At 40.9% G+C, this 22,932-nt stretch overlaps 2 protein-coding genes across 3 annotated transcripts; one reads left to right on the top strand and one right to left on the bottom strand.

The window, feature by feature from the left end:
- Nucleotides 1-885: 885 nt before the first annotated feature.
- Nucleotides 886-13,274, top strand: cfap57 (cilia and flagella associated protein 57). Of its 2 annotated transcripts, none has more exons than XM_039612436.1 (22): nt 886-1,016; nt 1,211-2,895; nt 3,048-3,361; nt 3,454-3,707; nt 4,368-4,542; nt 4,617-4,769; nt 5,757-5,896; nt 6,060-6,225; nt 6,508-6,621; nt 6,702-6,914; nt 7,052-7,225; nt 7,419-7,580; nt 8,928-9,083; nt 9,258-9,351; nt 9,435-9,625; nt 9,713-9,886; nt 10,026-10,184; nt 11,045-11,188; nt 11,465-11,581; nt 12,153-12,287; nt 12,373-12,516; nt 12,676-13,274. In XM_039612436.1, exons 2-22 carry the CDS (start codon nt 2,739-2,741, stop codon nt 12,847-12,849), a joined length of 3,510 nt encoding a protein of 1,169 aa, XP_039468370.1. In that variant the 5' UTR covers nt 886-1,016; nt 1,211-2,738; the 3' UTR covers nt 12,850-13,274. The 2 variants fall into 2 exon arrangements, with proteins under 2 accessions (XP_039468370.1, XP_039468371.1); XM_039612437.1 differs by having other exon boundaries at nt 887-1,016; nt 1,211-1,594.
- Nucleotides 13,275-15,183: 1,909 nt separating this feature from the next.
- On the bottom strand, nt 15,184-20,879 carry nuf2 (UF2 component of NDC80 kinetochore complex). The gene is made up of 13 exons (XM_031754920.2): nt 20,620-20,879; nt 19,935-20,009; nt 19,483-19,559; nt 18,832-18,893; nt 18,546-18,643; nt 18,137-18,210; nt 17,310-17,403; nt 17,153-17,215; nt 16,929-17,066; nt 16,704-16,844; nt 15,659-15,834; nt 15,394-15,529; nt 15,184-15,322 (listed from the first exon to the last, which is right to left on the bottom strand). Exons 1-13 carry the CDS (start codon nt 20,740-20,742, stop codon nt 15,215-15,217), a joined length of 1,365 nt encoding a protein of 454 aa, XP_031610780.1. The 5' UTR covers nt 20,743-20,879; the 3' UTR covers nt 15,184-15,214.
- Between the last annotated feature and the right edge of the window lie 2,053 nt (nt 20,880-22,932).

The raw sequence follows: 22,932 nt of genomic DNA, 5'->3' as shown, positions 1-22,932 counted from the left end.
TAAACTGACGAACTTCCTTTCTAAGAAGCAGTGTGACTTCATCCTAAATGCTCCTGGTTCAAGTCATGTTGGTGGAGTGTGGGAGCGTCAAATTAGAACAGTCAGGAGTGTTCTCAACGCAACCCTTGGTCTCTCACCTGAAACCTACCTGATGCTTCCTCCGAGCATTCTTCTATGAAGCAATGACGATAGTTAACAGTCGTCCTCTCACTATTGAAAACCTACATGATCCCAACAGTCTTGAGCCACTGACACCAAACCACTTACTTACCCTGAAGTCTACCATGGCCCTTCCTCCCCCCGGCAAGTTCATAAGAGAAGATATGTATGCGAGAAAGAGATGGCGCCACGTACAATATTTGGCCGAGCAGTTCTGGAGCCGTTGGCGGAAAGAGTACTTGGCCAACATTGCCTTTAGACAACGCTGGCACACCCCAAAGAGAAACCTGCAGATCGGGGATATAGTCATAATGAAGGATGAAGACTTGCCCAGAAATGAATGGAGGTTGGGAAGAGTCGTAGAGACTACAATGGACAGAGATGGACTGGTTAGGAGAGTGAAGCTATGTCTAGGTGACAGGAAACTTGGCAAAAATGGTGAACGTCTTACTAAACGGTCAGTGCTCGAACGGCCAGTTCAAAAACTAGTCTTATTGTTGGAAAATGACTAGTTCATTCCTTGCATACTATGCTCCTGTTGTTTGGTCATTATTTGTATTATGAAATCATTTGTGTTCTCTCTTCCTATGGTTATGGAGTTATGATGTTTGGAACACTAATGATTTGGTGGGAGTGTAAATGACCCAGATTATTTATCTTATTGATATTTTTCAAACACTTAAATCCCTGAACAAATTATACCTTATAATATAGATTAGACTCTTATTTTGAAATTCGGAACGGGCAACTTCCGGGAAGGAAGATCGTACTGCTACTGCTTGCTGCAGAAAAGGTTAATGAGAAAGTTATCGTTTCCCATCCATCTTTAAATTAGCATCTAGCTGGAAGGCGAACAGGTATGTTTGTGTATTTTACTTGTTGTTAACATTTCGGACAATTTGTAAATTTATTACTTGATTGTTAACAAGTTTATGAGTGATCTAGCAGGCTGATGCTAGCACCTCTTGTGCCTTTTCTGTGAATTAATTAGCATAAGGGAAACGTGGTTATATCAAGTGAATGTTTATTTTGTTTTATGTTATGATTACAGCTCTTACGATGTTTCTATGGTAACTTGTGAATAAATGGGTTGGAATACCCCACCATGGTCCATCCGTAATGATCATTGAGTGCATCGTCTGAATAAAGTCCGCCTGGAATGCTACAACATCTTCACCACACCAGGGCTTCTGCTTCTGGCTGAAGACATCTTCACCACACCAGGGCTTCTGCTTCTGGCTTAGGCCATCTTCACCACACCAGGAGCTGTGCTGCTTCCTGATGCCATCCACATTTACCCATGGCATGTGATTCTGGCTTAGGCCAAATACATGTCACCAGGGCCTGTGCTGCTGACTGAGGCCAACTAGATTTCACCAGGGCCTGTGCTGCTGGCTGAAGCCATCCACATTACACCAGCGCCTGTGTTTTTGGCGTAGGAAATCTTCACCACACACACGACACAAGAAATATAATCAGAAATCTGATAGTGAAGACGAATAAAAGATCTCGACTTAGCTTTCCTAATAATAACACAGAAAAACAAAAATGTACATGTGTAAGTGGAGATTATTTATACACTTATTCACAAAAAAGATTAAATTTGTTCATTTTTCATTCAACAGTTCACTAAACTCTGTTTGATTTGCTCAGCAGTCTTGGCTACATAAAGAATGCACAATAAAGCAACACTGGAGAAACCAATAGACATTTTCAATTCTTCTCTTATATATGTGCTCATTTTATTTTTACCTATAAACTGAAGCACAAGCGTAAAGAAACATAGACATTTGAATCTGTCTGAATGTAAAGATCATATCTCTCAGTCTCTTTTCTTCTTGAGTTACTAACAAAAAAATGTATTGTTTTGCTGTAATTACACTGTAACATTACTTCTTCATTGTGAATTTCAGCCTCCTTTTTCACATTTCTGCTGTTATTCTTATGCAATCAGACTGTCACAGCTTTCATGTTCCTCATTTGTTACCAGCTAGAGTTGGTATTAATTAATTAGGTTGGTTCTCAGGAAGATATGATGTTAAATCCTTTCCTCCCTGCTTTATATTTTGCTGTATATTTAGTATACAGCACCACCTTCTGAACGAAAAGGGATTGTTACAACAACGAATCCAGAAAAAAAAATCCTAAGACAATAGAGGGAATATCCTTGTTAGAACCGGCCGATTTATTTATGCCCTCTTTAATGGATATTTGTTTTTGTTCTAGGGAGAACACAGGAAAAAAAGATTCTATGGGCTCAAATATTTATGACCACAATCATAAATATATCGGATCAGTATCATCGATACCACTCTGAATTTTACTTGGTATGGAATCGGAAAGGAAATCAGTGGCATGCACATCACTAGAAACAACGGTCTGGAAAGAACTTACGAGTTCTCGTGGTCTCGCGGGATTTCCCAGCGTTGCCTAGCGACATGACTCTCAATCGGTTCCGCGAGGGCTTCTCTGGCTTTCTAAAGTATTAATGTTTTTGGAAGTGTTTGTTATACGCGGAGACACTCTTCAGTTTTCCAGTCTCCTGGCATATTATTATTTTTTTTAAGTGACATCTAAAAATGTCTTTTGTAGTTGCTCAGTCCCATTTCATTTTCGGTGTACGGACTGGTGTGAGGAACAATTTGTGTTTCTTTGACGAGCAAACCGTCGTCTTCCCCAGCGGAAACAGCTGCGTGTGTTTCGACACTGTCCAAAGATGGCAGCGGTTCATTTCAGGTTCGGTCATTTTTAGATGTCTAAGTCATAGCTGACTAACTTAGGAATTTCTACCCTGGTGATGCTCTTGACATATAATACAAGCACGAAAGTTTTTTTTTTTTTTTTTTAGTATTTAACAGCATTTATTTCTGTTGGTGTCGTCTCTCCAGGCTCAGAGAGAAGTCAGGGAATGCGTGCTATGACCATCAGCTCCAACAGACGTTACCTGGCAGTGTCAGATTATGGGGAGAGGGCCACCGTCACTGTGTTTGACCTGCAGCATGAGCAGGGCAGAAAGAGAAAAGTTCTGAGTGCAGGAGACATGTCTGTTCAAGAGTTTATCTGCATTGCTTTCTCTCCTGATTCCAAGTACCTGATAGGCCTGACAGAGGGCCCTGAGTGGATGCTGATCCTCTGGCTTTGGGAGAAACACAAACTCCTGGCAACACTGAAGACAACAAACACAAATAATCCTGTCACCCAGGTGAGTCATCTGTGCTGCATCAGTGAAGCTTGTATAAATGCAGGCATACACATGCTGAACACGTTATTATTATAGTAACTGTTTCTCATCAGGTCAGCTTCAACCCTTACAACAATACACAGCTCTGTGTGAGTGGAACCGGTGTTTTCAAGCTGTTCCGCTACTCAGAGGGGGCCCTGAAACAGAGCAGTGTTGCAAAGGTTGAGTCCATCAATTTCCTGTGCCACACCTGGATGTCAGAGCACAGGGTGATTGCTGGCACAGACACTGGCAGGCTGCTGGTGTTTGAGTCTGGAGACCTGCGAAGAGAGATCAGCATGACTTCTGTGCAGGGCCAGTCTGCCAGGTGAGAAAGCTGGACCACATTAACTGGCGCTATTTTACATGAAGCAGCCTCTGTGGCTCACCTCCACCCCATGCTGTTCCTTCCATTTTTGACCCAATCAGGGTCAAGTCCATAATCATAATGGTAAATAATCTGACCTCAAAACCAACTAATTTTATTGAATTCTGTCAGTTGTACCCAAAAAATATCTAGCATAGAGCTTTTCATGGCTACCAAAAGCACCTGCTAATCTGGGCAGCTGGGCAAATATAAATGCCCCAAACTATTATTATATATTTTTTACTTGCAAATGATGTATTTAAAAATGAAAATTTGTAATATGGAAATATGCCTCTTGAAAATATGTAGGAAAAGTTCAAAGAAGATGTTTCAAAGCCTGATATTGCCTTGATATGATGTTAATGATGAGTCTTTGCAAACTTTCAGCCATGATTGTGTCTGATTCCTTGTGTCTAACTTCATTGTTGTCCAACAAATACACACCAGTGGAATTAAATAAAGACTGGAAATGTCTGAGCAGCTAGTATCACTCATAACATGTGGCAATGATTAAAAAAAGTAGTGGAAAAATTGGCAGATATGTTGAAACATGGAATGGAAATGCGTATACCAAATGATAACCAGTGATGTTCTTACTTATAACCGCTTCCCTCTGCACAGGCAGGTGGAGGTAAAGAAGATCAAAGATGCTAATGTGGATGAAGGTCCCTCTGTCCCTTCCATCACAGCAATCCTGTCCTACTCCAAAGGCTTTGCATGCTCTAGGGGTCCTGGCACCGTTTTTCTGTTTGAGCAGACAGATGAGAGTGGTTACAGAAAGACCAGGGAGATTAAGGTAAATGTTCAAGCTTTATTTCAGAAAAGGTGGAAAGTGTAGTCTTTGTGTGTACATGGATATGTTTGTGTCAGATCCCTCTAGATGCATACTGCAGTGGTGTGACCTTGGCAGAATACCAGCAGATTGACACCATATGCTTCAGTCCAGCAGAGGAGACTTTGGCCATCAGCACAAACCGAGGACAGCTGTACAGTGTCAGCCTGTCCTCTGTGGACATGAACAAGGTGTTTTACAGTTACACCTACCAGCATCACCAGTGATGGGGTTCATCATTTGTATAAGTGAAATTACTGCTTCAACTGTCCTAGCTGGTATTTTATTTTCTTCCACATGCCCCCATCAATTCAGATTATGTGGAGCTATTTACTACATCCATTCTTACACTGACCTCTTCTGTACTTGGAACATTACTATAGTCGCTGGTCGGCAGCCAGAAATACATATGTATTATTTTGCTGTTTTACTTTTTCTTTTATGTATGATCTCACTTCCTCTTCTTTTTTTTGGTGGACCAATTGTGCTCATTTCCAGTTGGATATTTTTAACAGTCTTTGTATGCAGTAGCAAAGAAAACAGTAGCGAAGTCTTGTTGAATGAAAAGAAAAAGGTCAGTCCAAGAAACATGGAAGAGAGTTCAAATAATCCAGCAAAAAAATAATTTTGTCTTTATTTGCAGCTCTGTATTTTTATTCACAGACTTTGTTAGAGTAGTTGTCTTATACTGGGCCTCGGTACACCCCCTCAGTTCATTTTTTATCTGAAACAAGCTGTTTTAGCTTCTCTGTCTTTAAGTTAGTTCTCTAAGGTAACCTTTTTACAGATATTCCCTCTCTTTGACATCATCTAGAGTAGTTGTGGCCCACATGAGGTCAGTGGTAGATTAGGATTTAAATGCAAAGACACTGCACTCTTTGATAAACTCCCCATCAGAATTGAGTTGAGATTATAGGCTGAACTCAATTCTCATGCAGCATGGCTCTCCACAACAGTGCCAGTTTCTCATGTGACCCCTTGGAAAGTTAATTGGCCATCCATTCTCTAGTGAAAAAATGCAAAAAAAAAAAAAATCATTTTTGTGGTTGTTTTCTCTTCTCTTCCTTCATTGTCTTCTTTCTGTTGTCTACTTCCACTGTCTTTTTTCTCCACTTGTTTAAGGCATCAGAGTTCTCTTTAGATGCTTAAAGTTGATGTTGTCTTTGCAACTCCATCAGGAGGATAAACTACACTTTGAGCTCCTGTCCCAGTCCTTCCACTCCAGCTCCATCACTGGGTTGTCCATCTGCATACGCAAGCCCCTTGTAGCCACCTGCTCTGTGGACCGCTCTGTCCGCATCTGGAACTACGAGACAAAGTAAAACACATACAAACAAGTCCTTTTATTTATACATATATATATATGTATATATATATATATATATATATCAGTTTTTGGCAGGTTGATACAATATAAAACTGCCAACAAAATGGCATGTCATGTTTCTGAGCCCTTGCTGTTCTCTCTGTTTTGTTGCTAGAGTGTTGGAGCTGTACAAGGAGTTCCAGGAGGAGGCGTACAGTGTGGCTCTACATCCCACAGGCCTCTTCATCCTTGTGGGGTTTTCAGACAGACTCAGGCTGATGAACCTGCTTATCGATGACATCCGCACCTTCAAGGAGTTCACTGTGCGCAGCTGTAGAGAGGTAGAGTTTGCTTCGCATTTGTGTTTGCAGTAAATCTGAACAGCCGATACTGAAATAATCAGAGTATTACTAAATTTATGGGTGAAATGATTCATCTTTACCCCCTTCTGTTGTGTCTCATCCAGCTGTGTTCTGTAAATCCGTAAATACAGAATCCTGGGTTAACGTGTTCAGTATTTACTGCGATATCTGATAATTCATCTTAAAGTGGAGCATTATAACATTTCCCACTCAAAACTTTTGTGCTTGGACTCTGTCTTTGTCACCTCCTTCCCTTTTCAGTGTGCTTTTAGCAACGGTGGCCACATGTTTGCAGCTGTCAATGGAAACATCATTCAAATCTATTCTGTTACCTCTTTTGACAATATCCTTAATCTGAAGGGCCACAATGGAAAGGTGAGTCAGCTGGAGTATGTGTTACAGAGGAGTCCCAGTGCTTATTTGTTATTCTTATTTACTGGTATTTCAATTAACAGGTGTGTCAAATTGAATGGAGCCTGGACGACAGCCGGGTGGTGTCTTGTGGGGTGGATGGGGCAGTGTACGAGTGGAACACACAGAGTGGCAAGCGGGAGTCAGAAAGCGTCCTAAAGTCCTGCAGTTATACAGGTGTGGCCTTCTCCTCAGACTGTAAGACCATCCTGGCTGTGGGAACAGACCTCACTCTGAAGGAGATCCAAGACTGTCAGGTCAGCAAGCACAGCTGACTCCTGGATTTGTTCTTTTAAGTTGCCGCAAATAAACAAAACATCTCAAGCAGGAACAATGCTGTTTTTTCTTTCTTTTAAAAAAAAAAAAAGGGGTTATTATTGTATTATATCCACAGGTACTGAGGGAGGTTCCAGCTGATGAGACAGCTCACACTGCTCTTGCAGTGTCCCATTCTGGTAGAGTGGTCTTCACCGGGACCTCCAGTGGGACTGTAAGGGCAATTAAATACCCATTACCTATCCAGAAGGAATGGATCACATACCAGGCTCACTCTGGGCCTGTCACCAAGGTGAGCAGAAGCACTGATTTGCTCATTAAACTGATCAGAATACTTTATTGATTCCTAGGGGAAATTGTGTGTATCAATGTGACGTGAGATTGATACACACACAATCTCACATCGTGTATGAAAAAATCGATTGACTATGATGCTGATCATTAAGAAACAAAGAGTCCACCCACTAAAACATGTGTGTCCTCAGATGGTGATCACGTATGATGATCAGTTCCTGCTGACAGTGTCTGAAGACGGCTGTCTGCTGATTTGGAAAATCATTGATAAGGAGGGCAGAGGTCTAAAGAGCAACAAACACATAGTCCACACGGAAGAGATCCTTATCACCAAGTCAGACCTGGAGGAGAAGGTGAGTAAGTGCATAGTGTGACACCCCCCTGTAGTTTTTGATCCTGGACCATCAGTGCAAGTGGTCAGTTATGTGTTTGTAATGTTATAGCTTTGGAACATCACTCAGTGCAACACTCAGTGCATCATTGGAAGTCTCCAGCAGCCTAGGTCTATTTCAGCATAACTAAGGATTCAGGATCACCTGATCCAGCCCTAACTATATGCTTCATCTAAAAGAAAAGTTTTAAGCCTGATCGTAAAAGTAGACAGGGTCTCTGAAAGCTGAAGTCTCTGCCCCCTAGTCTACTTTTAAATATCCTAGAAGGAACAACCCTTAGTGCTGTACTGCATGTGAGGTTTTTAGTTGCCAGATGAAGCCCCCCCATACATGGCTAGCATGCATCCATCCACGCATACTTACAGTATATACATACATAGATACAGAGGTGGCAAAAGTACGGATATTCCGTACTTAAATATAGATACTAGTGTCAAAAAAGCCTGTTTTAAAAATGTGAGGAGTAGAATGTAAAGATTTGATTAAATGTAGGGAGTAAAAGTCAACAGCTGTCAGAAAAATACCTACTCAACTAAAGTATAGATACCTGAAAATTCCTTTCAAGTACAGTAACAAAGTATTTGTACTTTATTGATTCCTAGGGGAAATTGTGTGTTTGTACTTTGTTACTTCCCAGCTCTGTACATACGACCATTTTCGGCTTCTTATGATGCCCCAGCAACCAGGACCAAGCTAAGGTCCTGGTTGCTGGGGCAGCATCTCAGCAGAGACCTCACTCTCACCACTAATCCTGGTCTTTCGGGGACCTTGAGGTGTTCCCAAACCAGATGTAACTTCTCCAGCATCTCTCTTCAGCCTTTCTCTCTTTAGTACATGCCTGAAACACCTCATTTAGGAGGCCTCCTGGTCAGATGCCTGAACCACCTGAGCTCGCTCTTTTTGATGTGATGACGTAGTGGCTCTACTTTGACTTCCTCCTTCATGAACAGGCTCCTCACCCAGCCCAGACACTCTTTGGAGGAAGCTCATTTGCACTGCTTGTATCCATGGTCTTCAACCACTACACACAACTTGTGGTCGTAGGTCGGGGTGGGAATGTAGCTCAGCCAGTAAATCGACAGCCTCGCTTTCACACTAAACAGAGTCTGGGGTTCACATTACTGCAGACGCTACAGCAATCTGTTCGTCCCAAGTAGTATGAGGTACACTTCATGTGTTATGTGTCTGGTTTAACTTATGTATGTACGACACTTTAGAAGAATGCTAAAAGAATTGCAACAAGGTGACAGCTGTCATGTTATGGTTAAAAGAAGAGGTTTGAATGTATGTTCCTGCGTCTGCTTTCAGACCCAGCACATGCTGGAGATGAAGATGCGGCTGGAGGAGCTGCAGATGGAGAATGAGTACCAGCTCCGTCTGAAGGACATGAACTACAACGAGAAGCTCAGAGAGCTGTCTGACAACTTTGTCCAGCAGATAGGAACTCTGAAAACATCCCAACAGGTGTGCCTCTGTTACACTAGAGCTCAGCTTAACATAGATTTACAAACCGGTTCAAACTTGAAGGTCAAAATGTCTTCCCAAGACTAGCAATCATCAGTTGGTTACTTTTGACATTGATCGATTGAGTCAGTAGCTGTTGCCCTTGATGAATCAGGTATCCTACCTTTACTGCAGGCCATGAAGACAGAGATGGAAAAGCAGGAATGTGAGAATCAGCAGAATTCTGCAGAGCTTATTATGAAGCATTCGAAAGAACTGAAGGATTTAGGTAACAGGAGAACAGGATCAGCGCAATCTGTTATCTTTATTTCTGTTAGTGTTTGGTGTTCATAATCTTTTAATCACACACAGAGCTATCATACAGCCAGAAGCTGATTGTGGAGCACGAGAAGTACCAGGATCTTGAGCAAAAACATCAAAGAATGCTGGAAGACTATGAGAAGCAGCTCAAGTCTGCAGAGGACAGAAAAATCCAAGCGGTGGAGGAGCTCACAAAGATGTACGAGGCCAAGCTACAGGAGAAGACCCAGCTCCTCGCTCAGGTCAGTTATAAGGAGCAGGAAGAGGAGGTGGTGGTAAGTTAAATAGTGCAGCACGGAGTTGAATGAAACCAGTAATCTTTCGTTTAGTGTCAGGAGGACGCCGAACAGAAGATTAGTGTTTTTAAAGCAATCATAAAGCAGGCTGAAGAGGATGAGGAGAGGAAGATTCTCGAGATTCAGACCAATTATGAGAAGAAAATGAAAACTGAGAAACAGACCAATGCAAATCTGAAGGGAAAAAATAGCATCATGGCACAAAAGGTGAACAAAGCTTCTGTTATTCACTGAATGTTTGGTTCTGTTGCAGAGCATCGACTCTGTCTCCTGTCTGTCAGCTCACATCAGCTGCTGTTCTCTGTGTGTCTCCTCTTTGGTTGGTTGGGCGCTGGTGTGTTCACAGTTCATCAGTCTACAGAAACGGATTGATGACAGGAGTGCTGATATAAACAAACTGAAGCAAGAGCGGCAGAGGCTGCTTGGGCTGATCCGCTCCCTGGAGAGTGATATTGAAGACCTGAAGAGGCAGATCTCTGGACATGAAAAGACCAGTCAGGACAAGGTGACTGAGATCAGAGCTTTCATTTCCCTGACAACCAAACATCCACTTAGCAGAATTTTAAACAGTTTTACATTTTGAAGCCTCGACATTACACATATGGAGTCAGAAGTGACAACGTTTATTAAGTTATCATTTAACACCAGCTTTAACTCTATAAAGCATAAAGTGACATTTTAATGATAAGTTTTGACTCATAATAAGATTTGGGAACTTCTCTCCCCCTGAGTTCCTGCTCTTTGTTGTGCTCAGTGCTCACTTATTTGTTCCTCAAGTTTTTCTGCTTCTTTGTACATTCCTTCATGACCATCCTAATAGCTTCACAGATCTCCCTCCAGGAATCTGCTGACATTTATGAGTCATTATATTGATGCTGTGATAATTATTCCTTATTTTGAGATGATGATTGCAGTGAAAAATAGCCAGAAATACACAGGACGAACAGGCCAGTCACAACAGCTGTGGGCTGCATGGATGTGTCTTCTTGTTCTACAAAGGAGCACGTCAGGTTATGTTGTAGGTTTATTGAAGGGTGTCAGAGGGGTTGCAGTTGTGATGCAGGTGCAGTGTAGATTTCTCAGCGAAGCTTAAGTTCCGTGTTACTGTGCATACATTTATGGGAATATAACAGCAGGAAAGCATATCTTAAAGTGCTGGGTTACTGAAAGACAGACAAGTTTTCCTATATGCACTTCAGCTCTGAGCTCTTCTCTACATTAGCCGGACAATTGTACTGTTGTAATTCAGTTGGACCACATGACATATGCAGACTGATCTGGACCAGATTCTCCTGACATTGTTCAGAATTCATGTATGAAAACCTTTGAACTCTAAAACCGTTCAACCTGTTCATGTTCTCACAGGATCACATCATCTTGTGCTTGAAGAGAAAGAATCAGGAACTGGAGAAGTTAAAGTTTGTTCTTGAATTCCAGCTGAATGAGTTAAAGCAGAAAACCGAGCCTCTGCAACATGACATCAGTGTGAAGAAGGAGCGGATCAGTCAGGTATGTGAAAGATGAAAAAGCTTAGCACTGTGTTAACACATGGTTAGAAAACATATGTGGAAACTGTTGAATACATAAATATAGATGATTCATAATGGTTCCTGTACATTTTCTTGCCATTTGAATAATGTTGAGTTAAAAAGTTAGACAGAAATAAAGTTTGCTGTGCTCAGTTGAGCTTGTTTTAATTGATCTGATAGGACTGCATTAGCAGTCAAGTACAAACAGTGTCAACACTACCAGTGACAGTGTCATGCTATTTCTCCTGTTCGGCAGCTGGAGGAAGAGCTGATACAAACCGACAAGAGCAATGCTCAGCTGAAGCTCACCGTCTCTGAGCTGAAGCTCAAACTGAAGACCAGAGACAAAGAGATGTGCAAAGAGAGTCAGAAGGTCAGTAAACAAACAACGCTTCTTTTCTAAAGTAAAGAGGCAAAACTACATAATCTGTGTCATTGTGCAAATAATTGTGGACCTAACTCTTTTGAGAAAGAAGTGGCATTCAGAGAATCTCGAATTGAAGTCTTATGGAGAAATCTGCAAAGAAAGCTTTTTAAACCCACTGGGCCAGAATCAGAGTCAGCAAATCTTTTTTTTAATCAGATTTGAGGTATTGCTAACATTACTGCCAAGTGGCAAGAATAGGTCCTAGAAGGACTTTGGCTCCACCCAAAAGCTCTTGCTTACAAGTGGCAGCCAATCAGAGGAAATGTAGGGTGGCAGAAACTAAAACCTATTTCAGACACAAGGTGAACAGCTGCATGAAGGCCAAGTATAAGGTAAATAAGGATTGTTTTTAACTGTGAATCTACTGGGCTACATGCACTGTAGTAAAATCGAGGAATAAAAATATGAAGCTGAAAGTGAGCAGAATAGATCCTCTTTAAGCTTTGAGGATAAAAGTGTAATAAAAATCATTCCCTTTTTAATATAAGAATGGGCTTCTCTTGTTTTTTGTTGTCAGGTCAAAGATTTAGAGACGCATCTTCAGCGATTGAAATCAGACCTGCACAACTGTGTCAGCTTCATCCAGGAGCCTAAAACCCTGAAGGACAACATACAGATGATATACACTCGATATGTCCAGCAGACTGAAAGGGTAAGTGTGCTAAGAAAGACCCCAAGAGCTGGCTGGATGCTGGGAGGGCTTGAAATCAAACTGAAGTGTATGTCCCATTTGGAAGGTGGAGAGAACCAATGCAGATGATACTGTTCAGAAGGCGGTGCGTCACCAGTGTGATCGACAGGAGAGGACAGTAAATGGCCTCAAAATGAGGCTGGTCAAATCTGCTGAGGAGCACGAAAAGGTCTACGCCAAAATCATGAAGGTTAGTCATTACCCAGATCACAACAGTACATTGGCATTAGTCATTAACAATGCAACTCTGAAGTCCTAACATATCCTGTATGACAGAGTGTGAAAGTGTAATGTGGAGTAAAGACCTGCTGAATTGATAATTATCTAGCCACGACTTTGGACTTTGCAGGAAAACATGACTCTGATAGCTGAAATCAACGAGCTGCGGAAGGAGCTGCATTTGGCCAGGACTCAGGCTAAAGACGTCAAAGCTCAGCTGGCTCTCTTAAAGAAGCCCAAGAAGTCACAGCCCATCTTAGAAGAAGCAGCCTACCAGGACCCCAAACAGCTAGGAGTCAGCTGATCGTCTTCTACCTCAGCAGGAGCTCTGCAGCAGCAGATACACATGAAAATCATATAAGAACAAGTTGTTAGTAAGATTGTTGTGTTCATTCTTAATGTAAATTGATAATGAAAGTGTGGATTTGTATGTTACTATAGTAATTTACTGCAGAAAACAATCATATTGATAGAGGTTTGATCACTGACAGTGAACCTGTTCTCATTTCCAGCAAGTCAAATACTGCTGTTTAGCCAAAGACGCTGGTGTCTCCAATGTATACAAAAGATGTCCTTTAGCAGTGGCCCTGTGTAGTGAGGCGAATCTTATTCCTCATGTCACAACTGCAATATATATATCATTTTCATTTTTAGCCTAAACATGTAGTTCTAGTGTCTAAACCAGAGAAAAGGGAAAATAAAAACAAAATTGAATGTTGAGTGAAAGGACACAAACCAATATCTCCAGGTTCTTGTCATTCCTACCATCCCACGTACCTGTGTGCTCTTTAAAACAGGTTTCATAAACATCAGCTTTATAGCAGCCATGCAGATATTGTTTCTAAAAGAATTTCTTAACCATCTATAGATCTGCTGCAGCCTCACAGTAACCATCCACATGATGGTTTACAAATCTTCATTTCTTTGCACTTTGCAACTTCTCCCTTCCTATTAGTGAGCACTTAAGAAATTATTTGTGTATTCATTAATATTCCTCGACCACAGAAATTCCCAACAGTCACACAGTATTTGCATTCTGGAATTAACACTTCAATGGATAAGGCTACATTTCTAAACAGATCCACTGTTAAAGCTAGTCCCTCCATGGTGTCCCAGCACCACACATGTAAGTGTTATTTTAGTTAAAACATACACGTGCTGTTGGTCGTGCTTATGCAGCATCTACATCAGATCTGCGTATTTTGCACATATGAAATCAATGGTAAGATGATGTGATTTCTAAACATTTTACATCAGATGACCACTTTAGTTGTAAGATTGAGATAATTATTTTTTAAAAGCTAGACATTTTAAATGAGAATAAGAAAGAAAAGTATTTCTTTGTGCCCATCTTTCCCTGTTAATACCCTACCTGGCCCCCTGGCAAAACTTTGCTAGACCCACCCCTGCATTTACCAGCTGTCAGCTACAAAGGATCCTGGTGTTGTCTCTCAGAAACAATTCACAACTTCCCTCCCACTTATTCATGTCACCTAAAAGGTAAACCTGTTTCTCCATCACCTGTTCAGCTCTGATGATTCATTAAGGAAATCTTCTGGTTTCATCTTCATGTTTCCCTCTCATCACATATCCAAACCGATATCATGACCAGCAGCTTTTACGGCTGTGTCTCCAGCAAACATCAGCTGATACTAGAAAGTAATATTAAATGCATTCTAACAACAGCTTATCAAGCTTAAACGAGCTGCTGTTGTTTAGCAAGACATCCACTGGTTTCCTCTTTCTTGCGCAAAGTGGGCAATAAACAAACAAGAGAGACTGTGTTCTGGGAATCCATCCTACCCGACAAAACATCCTACCCAATGTTTCTGCGCATGCGCACAAAAACAACGCCGAATTAACTTATTTTTCTCTCACCCATCCGGAATACTTCTTAAGGTTATGGTTATGGGTTGGGTTAGGTTTAGTCGCAAGTCACCGTCAAATTATAATACGGGTAGGACGTTTTGTCGGAGTAGGATGGTTTCTCAGAACAGGTGTTCTGGGATCAGTTTAATGATTGAAGTAGCAACAGGAGAGGGAGAGAATGAGAGGAGAAGAGGCAGCTGTGCAGCGTAAAGACACATTCTAGCTGAAGTATGGGACAAATTGCATTCCTTTTCACCTCAGTACCATTTTCTTCTGTTTGTCTGTGATGAGATTGCTTTCAGAGCCGTTGCCCAAGCAAGGGAGAGGGTGCATCCGACCTCCTTGGCTGTAATTGGTCCAGTCCAGAGTTGATTGACCAGTTGTCCAGTCCACCACCTTTAATTGTTCATACCGTTCCAAACAACATCGGTCCACAAAAATGAAAAATCACCATCGGGCATTTGCCCGGTATGCCCGATAGCCAGTCCAGCTGTGTGAGGTTGTACTGTACTGGTCGGTTGATGTTTTTAAGATTTGTAAGCTGCTAGAAAGATTCATGAACAGTAGTGGGAAGTCATAGAGGACTGTAATATTATGGCAAGTAACAGTCAGTTCTAAACATTAGACAGTCGTCTTCCTGGACTGATTTTATTTATATGTGTCAAAACGTAACAAAATTCAAGTTCATTAATGTACAAACTTTATTTATAGAATTTAAATACTCAGAAAGACAAAGACAAGAGTTAAAAAAACAAAAACAACAGATTAGTAAATACAAGTTTACAAAAAAAAAAAAAAAATTAGAAGTTTGCAGACATCTTGGTTAGATTGAGTTTCAGGTCCATGGTGTGCATCTCAATCCTCTTGTGGAGCTCATCCATGGATGTGGACAGTGTGTCATAGAGAGCCTGGACACAGAAGGGGATCATGTTACTCTCAAACTATGAATGAACAGCGAGCAGACGGGAGCTACCTGTACCTGAGCCTTCTCTGTCTCTTTGCTGCACACGTCTCTCAGGCTCTTAATGCTGGTCTTCAGCTTCTGTGTCTCAGCGGAGATCTCTTGGATTTTGTCAGCCATCTCCTCACGCTTCTGGTGGATTTGGTCACACTGCCTGCAGAAAAGTTAAGTTTGGTTTTTAATATGTCAGTTTATCACATTTACGTCTTACGTAAATACAACGCTCTTGTGAAACTACTGCATCATGAATCCTGCCGTTTATTAACTCCACTAAAGTTAATACCCCAACACTTCCTGAACATGCTGCTCCTTCATCTCTCTCTTCTTCTGCCTGCGGATGTTCTGTTTGCACTCCTTATCCTGCTTCATGCCCAAAGCTCGCTTCAGCTGGCCTTCCTCCATGCACAGGTTCTTCAGCTCCTTCTGCTTCTTCTCATACTGAGCCATCAGCTCCTGGTGCTACTCATTCACACAAACCACATGGATACACAAATCAATGACCAACTGCACTGTTGAGTTTGGAACTTTAAACACAATTTTTTTTAAAAAAAAAAAAAGCTAAAAGACTTTAGCTCCTATAATATAATATAATATATAATAATATAGTGGTATATATAGTCCTTTGGCTGTGTCACATCAGCTCAGGACCCAGGACAGGGAAGATTGAAAAGAGTCAAAAGCAAGTACAAATATGATTTTGGGCCTCAGTGCAGCTCATCCATTCATCCTCTCTTTAAAAAAAGAAAAAAAAAAAAGAAAAAAAAAGAAAAAAAAGCTGTATTAGTTCCTCTCCGTTTTCTTCCCTCACAAACATTCTCATTGGCAGAAAATGCACAACTACAGGGCACTTCAGTAAGTACCAAAGTAAGCAAAGTGTCTTCATATTACTTTGACCTTCAATTTGTTTAAAGCAAAAACAATTTACTCAAGCATTGCAGCTCGGCAGCTTGTTACTGGATTAACAGGCTGATTGTTTCCGTTTTTGTGCTGCCGTGTTTTAATGAACTTCTGACAAGAAGAGAACTTCCCGTCAGTCACAGCTGGGCTGACAAGTGCTTGAAATCTCAATACCCAAACGTTTAAATGTGTATACAACTACTTCCCGTCTCCATGCTGATAATAAATATGTCTGATGTTAAATTAAATAGAACAATATACTGCAACAGTGCAGTGTATAAAAGAGCTCATAGGCAGTGAGCAAAAGCTTCAGGAATAGAAAAGAAAATATCAAACAGACATTACATAATTTTTCTTCCAGGTGTCCCGCTCTGTACATCCGGTGTATGCGTGTATAGATAAAGAAGAGAGCAGCTGCTCTGACACTGTACCTCTTCCAGCCGCTGCTTGGTGTTGTTCATGCTGCTCTCCAGGTCCTGCAAAAGGCTGTACATCTGCTGGATCTCAGCCTCGGTGTGAGTCACACCCTGCACCATGTTCTGCAGCTCCACCACACGCTCGTCCGTTTCTTCCTGAAAACAGCCATCATACACGTGGATCACAAACACATCAACTCAACGCAGCAGTTTTTGGAGTCAAAAACTTTTCCCACTCACGATGGAGTTCTTGATGTTCTTCACGTTCTCCCTCATCTTCTCCATCTGGCTCTTCAGCTCCTCTGGAGACTCCACAATTTGAGACTTCAGTTTGCTGATGTCTTCCTTCAGGTTGCTGACATCTAGCTTCACCTGGGCCTGATGCACACAAACTCGCACTTATATTTGCCATTCAAAGCTCCGAGTGCACACAGACAACAGTGTAAAGTGCTCGGACAGTTTACCAGTTTCTGGGTCTTCTCTGCTATCGTAGCTTTCCACTCTGTGATGCTCTCGTTTTTGGCATTCTGAAAATAAAACAGTGTTTTGTTTTGTTTTTTTATTTACTGATGGCACACACAACACCTTTTACTACACTGAACATGCTTCATCACCCCCTACCACTTCCTGGTATTCATGCATGGTGGTGGCCTGTAGCTCAGAGAGAGTGGCTGCCAGCTCATCAGCCTCAGCCTGCTGCTCTGGTGGGATGGTCCTGAGTAAGGACGAGACAAAGTGCAGTGCTTAGCCTGCATAACTGTTCATTTACTCATAATAAAGAGACAATTGACAGATTATTAGTCAATCATTCTGTTGCTTTAAATAATGATAATAATAATATTATTATTATTATTATTATTATTATTATTATTATTATTATTATTATTATTATTATTATTATCATCATTATCATTATTAATAATAATGATAATGATAATAATAATAATAATAATAATAATAATAATAAAAAAAAAAAAAATAAATAAAAGGTCATACATTGTACATTCCCAGACAGTGAGATCAGGAAATACAACATATGTCATTACTTTTCCATGTAGAACCTCAGCCACATAAACTGTGTGGGAGATTCCTGTTGGACAGGGGCCCATTTTAACACAGGGATCACCTGGTGCTCTCTCTCCCTTACCTTAAATATCTACCTATAGTGGCACACGGGGATCAGAGTTATCTTTTCTTGTGAGTGAGACAAACAAAAACTCAGTCTGTAGTTTATCATTTTGGGCCTAAGCAAAAGGAAAGAGTTCTGAAAGAGCAGACAGCATTGAATTAGCTCTTCTTTCTGGAAAAATTAGCAGCTGTCTCCACTAATGAGCATAAAAATGTTATTAAATGGTTGCGGCCTGGATTCTTGTTTCAGGGATGGCATGTTTTTCCAGCCATACACCAAACAACACCAACAAAAGTCACAGAATCTTTCCTCCACTTACGTCAGCATCTCAATCTTCTTCTCTGCCTCCCTGATGCCTTTAGTATAAGCCTGCAGTCTGTCCATGTCTGCCCGCTGAAAACACACAGAGCAACAGTATTACTGTGAGGCTAACAAACACATTGGAATGGTATATAAAATAATAATCCAACGTACTGAACCTTCTTGCAATATATTCTACTCTCATGATTAAAAGTGATTTGCAACATGTTGTCTAAAGTCTTAGTAAACGGGTACAGTTATGGATATCGGAGTCATTTATGAGAACAAAATGTTGAGTTTAAAAGATCGTCTTGAAAATTGTCCCTCAGCAAAATTATCCAAGCTAGTTCAGCATTATAAAAGAGAGGTTCATCCTTTATTTTGCTCCCCATTCCACACAATTCTCCATGTGCCCCAAGAAAACATACAAATTTCGTCTGCTTCTCCAAGACGACCTCCATCCTCTGCTTTCTGAAGTGGAGAAAGTTCATGATGGCGCTCAGAATGGTTAGAGTCCTCTGTTTTTCTGGAGAAATCAGGCCAATATCATCATCGAAGAAAATTGTACATTAAACAAAATCTTTACATTTGAATATTTAGGAGATCTGGACTGCTGATAAAAAAATAAAAAAACAAAAAGACATTTGAATATATGAGGGGTATTTTATGCAAGATACAAACCACAAAATATTGAATGAAATCAGTGAGACTTACTTGGAGCCAGTAGATCATTGAGTGAAAAATCCAACACCAAACACATAGGCAGAAACTGCTGCCTAGAAAGAAACGATAAACACAAAAAACCCCATTTCACAGTTGTAAACTAAGATTAGACAAAACCAGCACTGTACTCTACACTTTGTTCCCTCATATATGCAAAAATATCTACAGTTCTGAAGCTCTATGCTTTATTTCAGGGTGCAGGCTGCAGCACAATCATTTATTTCTCCATTTTACTTCACTATGTGTTGATGTGCATTTATTATTATTCAATTACAGTTATGCATCAGTTAAGTTCCCCAAAAAGTTCCATGTGAACAAAATATGAGTTTATTAGATTTGCAGATTCATTCATTCTGTTTTTATCTACATTTTATACAGCTTCCCACCTTCTACTGAGTTGGACTTGTAATAGAAATATTGATATTTGGTCCCAGTGAACTAATAATAATGTAACAAGAGGAAGTCATATGATATACCATAGCCTAGCCAGGGCCTAACTCCCTACAGGATCACACTGTGTCATCAGTCTCAATAACTGTGTTGAGTAATCAAGGTTACGGTCACTCATCACAGTCATCGTGATTGGAGTTTCTGCTGTAACCAAATGGCCTGATATCCCGGACAGGAAATGGATAAACTCACATGCGTGTGTAGACACTCATGATAGCAGTTGCCCCTTCGTGATAGGCTGGATACTGAATGTTCTCCAGAAGCGGAACCTGTGGAAAACAAATTACAAATCCAGGCCACAGACAAGAGAAACATCAGCTGCTAGCTGAACATGTTGCATTTGCTCTCACATCAGAAATTGACATTCATACACTCAAAAGGTTCTATAATGTTTCTGTCAGTGATTTCACTGCTATGAAGACAGATCACACATATCCATTCAACTACAGGCACTGCAGACATAAAGGCTTGGATGCTGTGTGTCATATTCGAACATGTTCCTTCTCTGTGAACTAAAATACAAACTTGCAAAGAGCTCACAGATTTGCAGAAAAGACATCATCATCATCAAGCCAACTAAAAGAACCAACATTCACTGTCTGAGCATTTTAGAGCAGAAGCAGAATTTGATATTTAACACTCACCATGGAGTGACACTCAGGCCTGAAACGATACAGGAGATGCAGCACTCTCATGTATAAGGTCTGAACTGCTTCTGGCTGTAAGAGAGGAAAGTGCTCTGTTAATGATCTTTTTCTCATCCTTTATCTTATTCGACACTATAATGTTTCCACCTGAATCTCAGGGTACAAAAAGACCGAGGCTTACGTTCACTCTTCAGTGTCCAAGAGTGCAAGAAGAGGTCCTCCTGCTACCCCTGAAATCTTGTCTGTCTTTGAGACAAGATTTCAGTTTAAGAAACAAAGGGCAAAGTTTGTTCTGTGCAGAAGTAATGACCTGGGGTCAGGGCTCTGAATAAAGAGTATTTTCATTATTTGACTTCTTTGTAAATGTTACTGTGACCAAATTTGTAAAACAAGAATAGTTTCTTGTGTAAAATTGTAACCCCCCCGTCTCAAAAAATCCGTTTGAAAAGACGAACTCTAATTAATTAACAATTAACTCTAATTAATAACAGTTGTACATTATATTATCTCTATATACAGGTGAAGCCTTCTTACATAATGGAACATACATATTAATTTGTCCCGTAATACCGACTCTAAAATCATTGTCATTTGACAATGAGCCTTTCCAGGCTTCAGCTTTTTTTTTTTTAAACCGTGGAACATTTTGTAGGTAGAATCTGTAACACCAAGCGGACCTTACCTTCGGATGAGGAGTCAAGTCGCTCTTTGTAAAGTGTTTTGCTTCTTGACCAGTGAGAACTTCAGTTCGATAAAAGTTCACTATCGCATCCGCTGTGTATACAGGAAAAGTGTTTTCAGTCATTGTCGCAAATAAATTAGAAAAACAAAGAGAAAGCAAAGAACTGAAAACGTCAACTCCAGCCAACGGGTGAAATTGGCGCCTTCCTTGTTGATTTGCAGTCGGTGAATCTGATTGCTCAACTTCACTTCTTCTGTTGTCTTCTTCTTCTTCTGTATAGGGTTTATTGGCGGTTGGCAAACAGCAAAATGGTGCATTACCGCCACCAACTGGTGTGGAGTGTGGACCAAAATGACAAAATAAATAAATAAATAAATAAATGAATAAATAATTAAACAAATAAATTAATTAATTAAAAGAAAAGAAAATATTCAAATTCTCCCGAACAAATGGGTCTGTCTTAAAAACCAAAATACAGCTTGATAACTTTTACTCATAGAGTTCACGCGAAATAAATCAAACAAGTCCAACTTCACTTTCATATCGTCCAGCTTTTTGACCAGCTGTCTCCTCTCCACATCATACTTCTGACAATGCAATAAAACATGTTATATTGTTTCCTGTTCCCTACTGCAGTCACACTCCCCTGTACTGTGTTTACCTATTAAAAATAATGTGCTATTTAAGCCAGTGTGTCCAAATCTCAGTCGAGATATAATCGTCTCCTCTCTCCTGTTTCATCCTGTACTTCTCATTTCCCCCACTTTCCTTTGGATGTTGTACAACCATCGCCCTTTCCTCTCCTCCTCCCATTGCTTTTGCCACCTTTCCTTCATTTTGTGTCGTATTCTGCTCTTGAGCTCCGTCCTACTCACACTAATAACCACATCTATCAGTAGTCTCCCTGTTGCGACTTTTGCTGTCCTATCTGCCATTTCATTTCCTTTAACACCATGATGCGCCGGTACCCATAAGAATGTGACAACAAGCCCCATCATAACGGCCGTTTATCAATGCCCAAGTACGCGAGTACGTACTCGCGTTCTCGGTGAGTACGTACTCGCCGAGAACGCACGGGAGTACGTACCCGCCGAGAACGCGAGCACGGACTCGTGGGCCGTTTCTCAATTCTCAAGTACGCGAGCACGGACTCGTGATTTGTACAGTCGGAACACCAGCGTACGTGATGATGTCACAGGTCCGGAGTTTTTACTGCCGTCCCCTCTTAATGTAACTGTGAGTAACATGTTATAAAGCTTAACTTTAATCACAGCCAAACCGGTTTACTCAGGAACAAATAAAACACTGAAATAAACCAAACATTAACATTTAGAAGTGATCTAAGTGACTTATATATCATTTTTAACCGCACTAGTGAAACCTCTAATAATAAAATAGTGTACATGTACATACGTGTACATACCTTAATAAAACAAGCAGGTGAGATGTTAGAACGCTTTTATTTCTATTCTAGTGGACACTCAATACTATAGACAGCTGCTGGAGTTTCTTTAACCTGAGTAGTGAGAAGTCCGCGAGGGGGGTGAAAACATGTGCCGGGAGTCCGCTGTTGAGTTTTGGACGAAATGCATTCTGGGATATATAGCTGTCCCAAGTCCACACCGATGCATGCTCGATAAAACGGGCGGATCGGGGGCGTGCCAAGATGGCGGAGTGAGTAGACGCTTTCTACCGAGTTCTGCACAGAAAGTTCGTGAACAACAGTAAAAACTCAACTTTATGCTGCCAACACTAACATTTAACACTAACAATTAACTAAACAAGAGAAGATACAGCAATCATAGGGCAAGAAGCAGCAGAATGCCGAATCAGAAAGGAGCGAAAAGGGGACTGGAAAGTTCCAAGTCTAAGCTAGCCCCTGAGAATGCTAACGAGGAGAGGGCTACACCCAGCAACGTGATAATGGATAGCTGCCATAACTACGCAGCTACTGCGGTGGCACTCACGTTAGCCGAAGAAGAAATGGATGAGTTCCCACCTCTCCCTGTTACACCTCTTAAATCGCCAGCTCCGAAGAAGGTGATGTATGAACGCAGCAGCTCTGACCCAGATGATGTAAATCAGATTAATAAATTAATAAACACCAGGTCTGATAACATTGAGAGCATGGTGAGAGAGAACTCGAACATGGTGAAAGAGAATACGCTCCAGATTGAGGGTCTCAAAAAGACGATTGATTTTGTGTGCGCAGAAATGAAAGATGTGAAGGGAAAAGTTTGCGACCTGGAAAAAAAAGTAACTAAAGAGGAAGGTAGAGTGGACAACTGCCAACAGAGAATATCTGAGTTGGAA

This window comes from Oreochromis aureus, linkage group 5 (assembly GCF_013358895.1).
Source record: "Oreochromis aureus strain Israel breed Guangdong linkage group 5, ZZ_aureus, whole genome shotgun sequence".
In the NCBI taxonomy this organism is placed as follows: Eukaryota; Metazoa; Chordata; class Actinopteri; order Cichliformes; family Cichlidae; genus Oreochromis; species Oreochromis aureus.
Note: the sequence above shows the minus strand (reverse complement) of the source record. Positions and strands in the feature narration are given on the sequence as shown.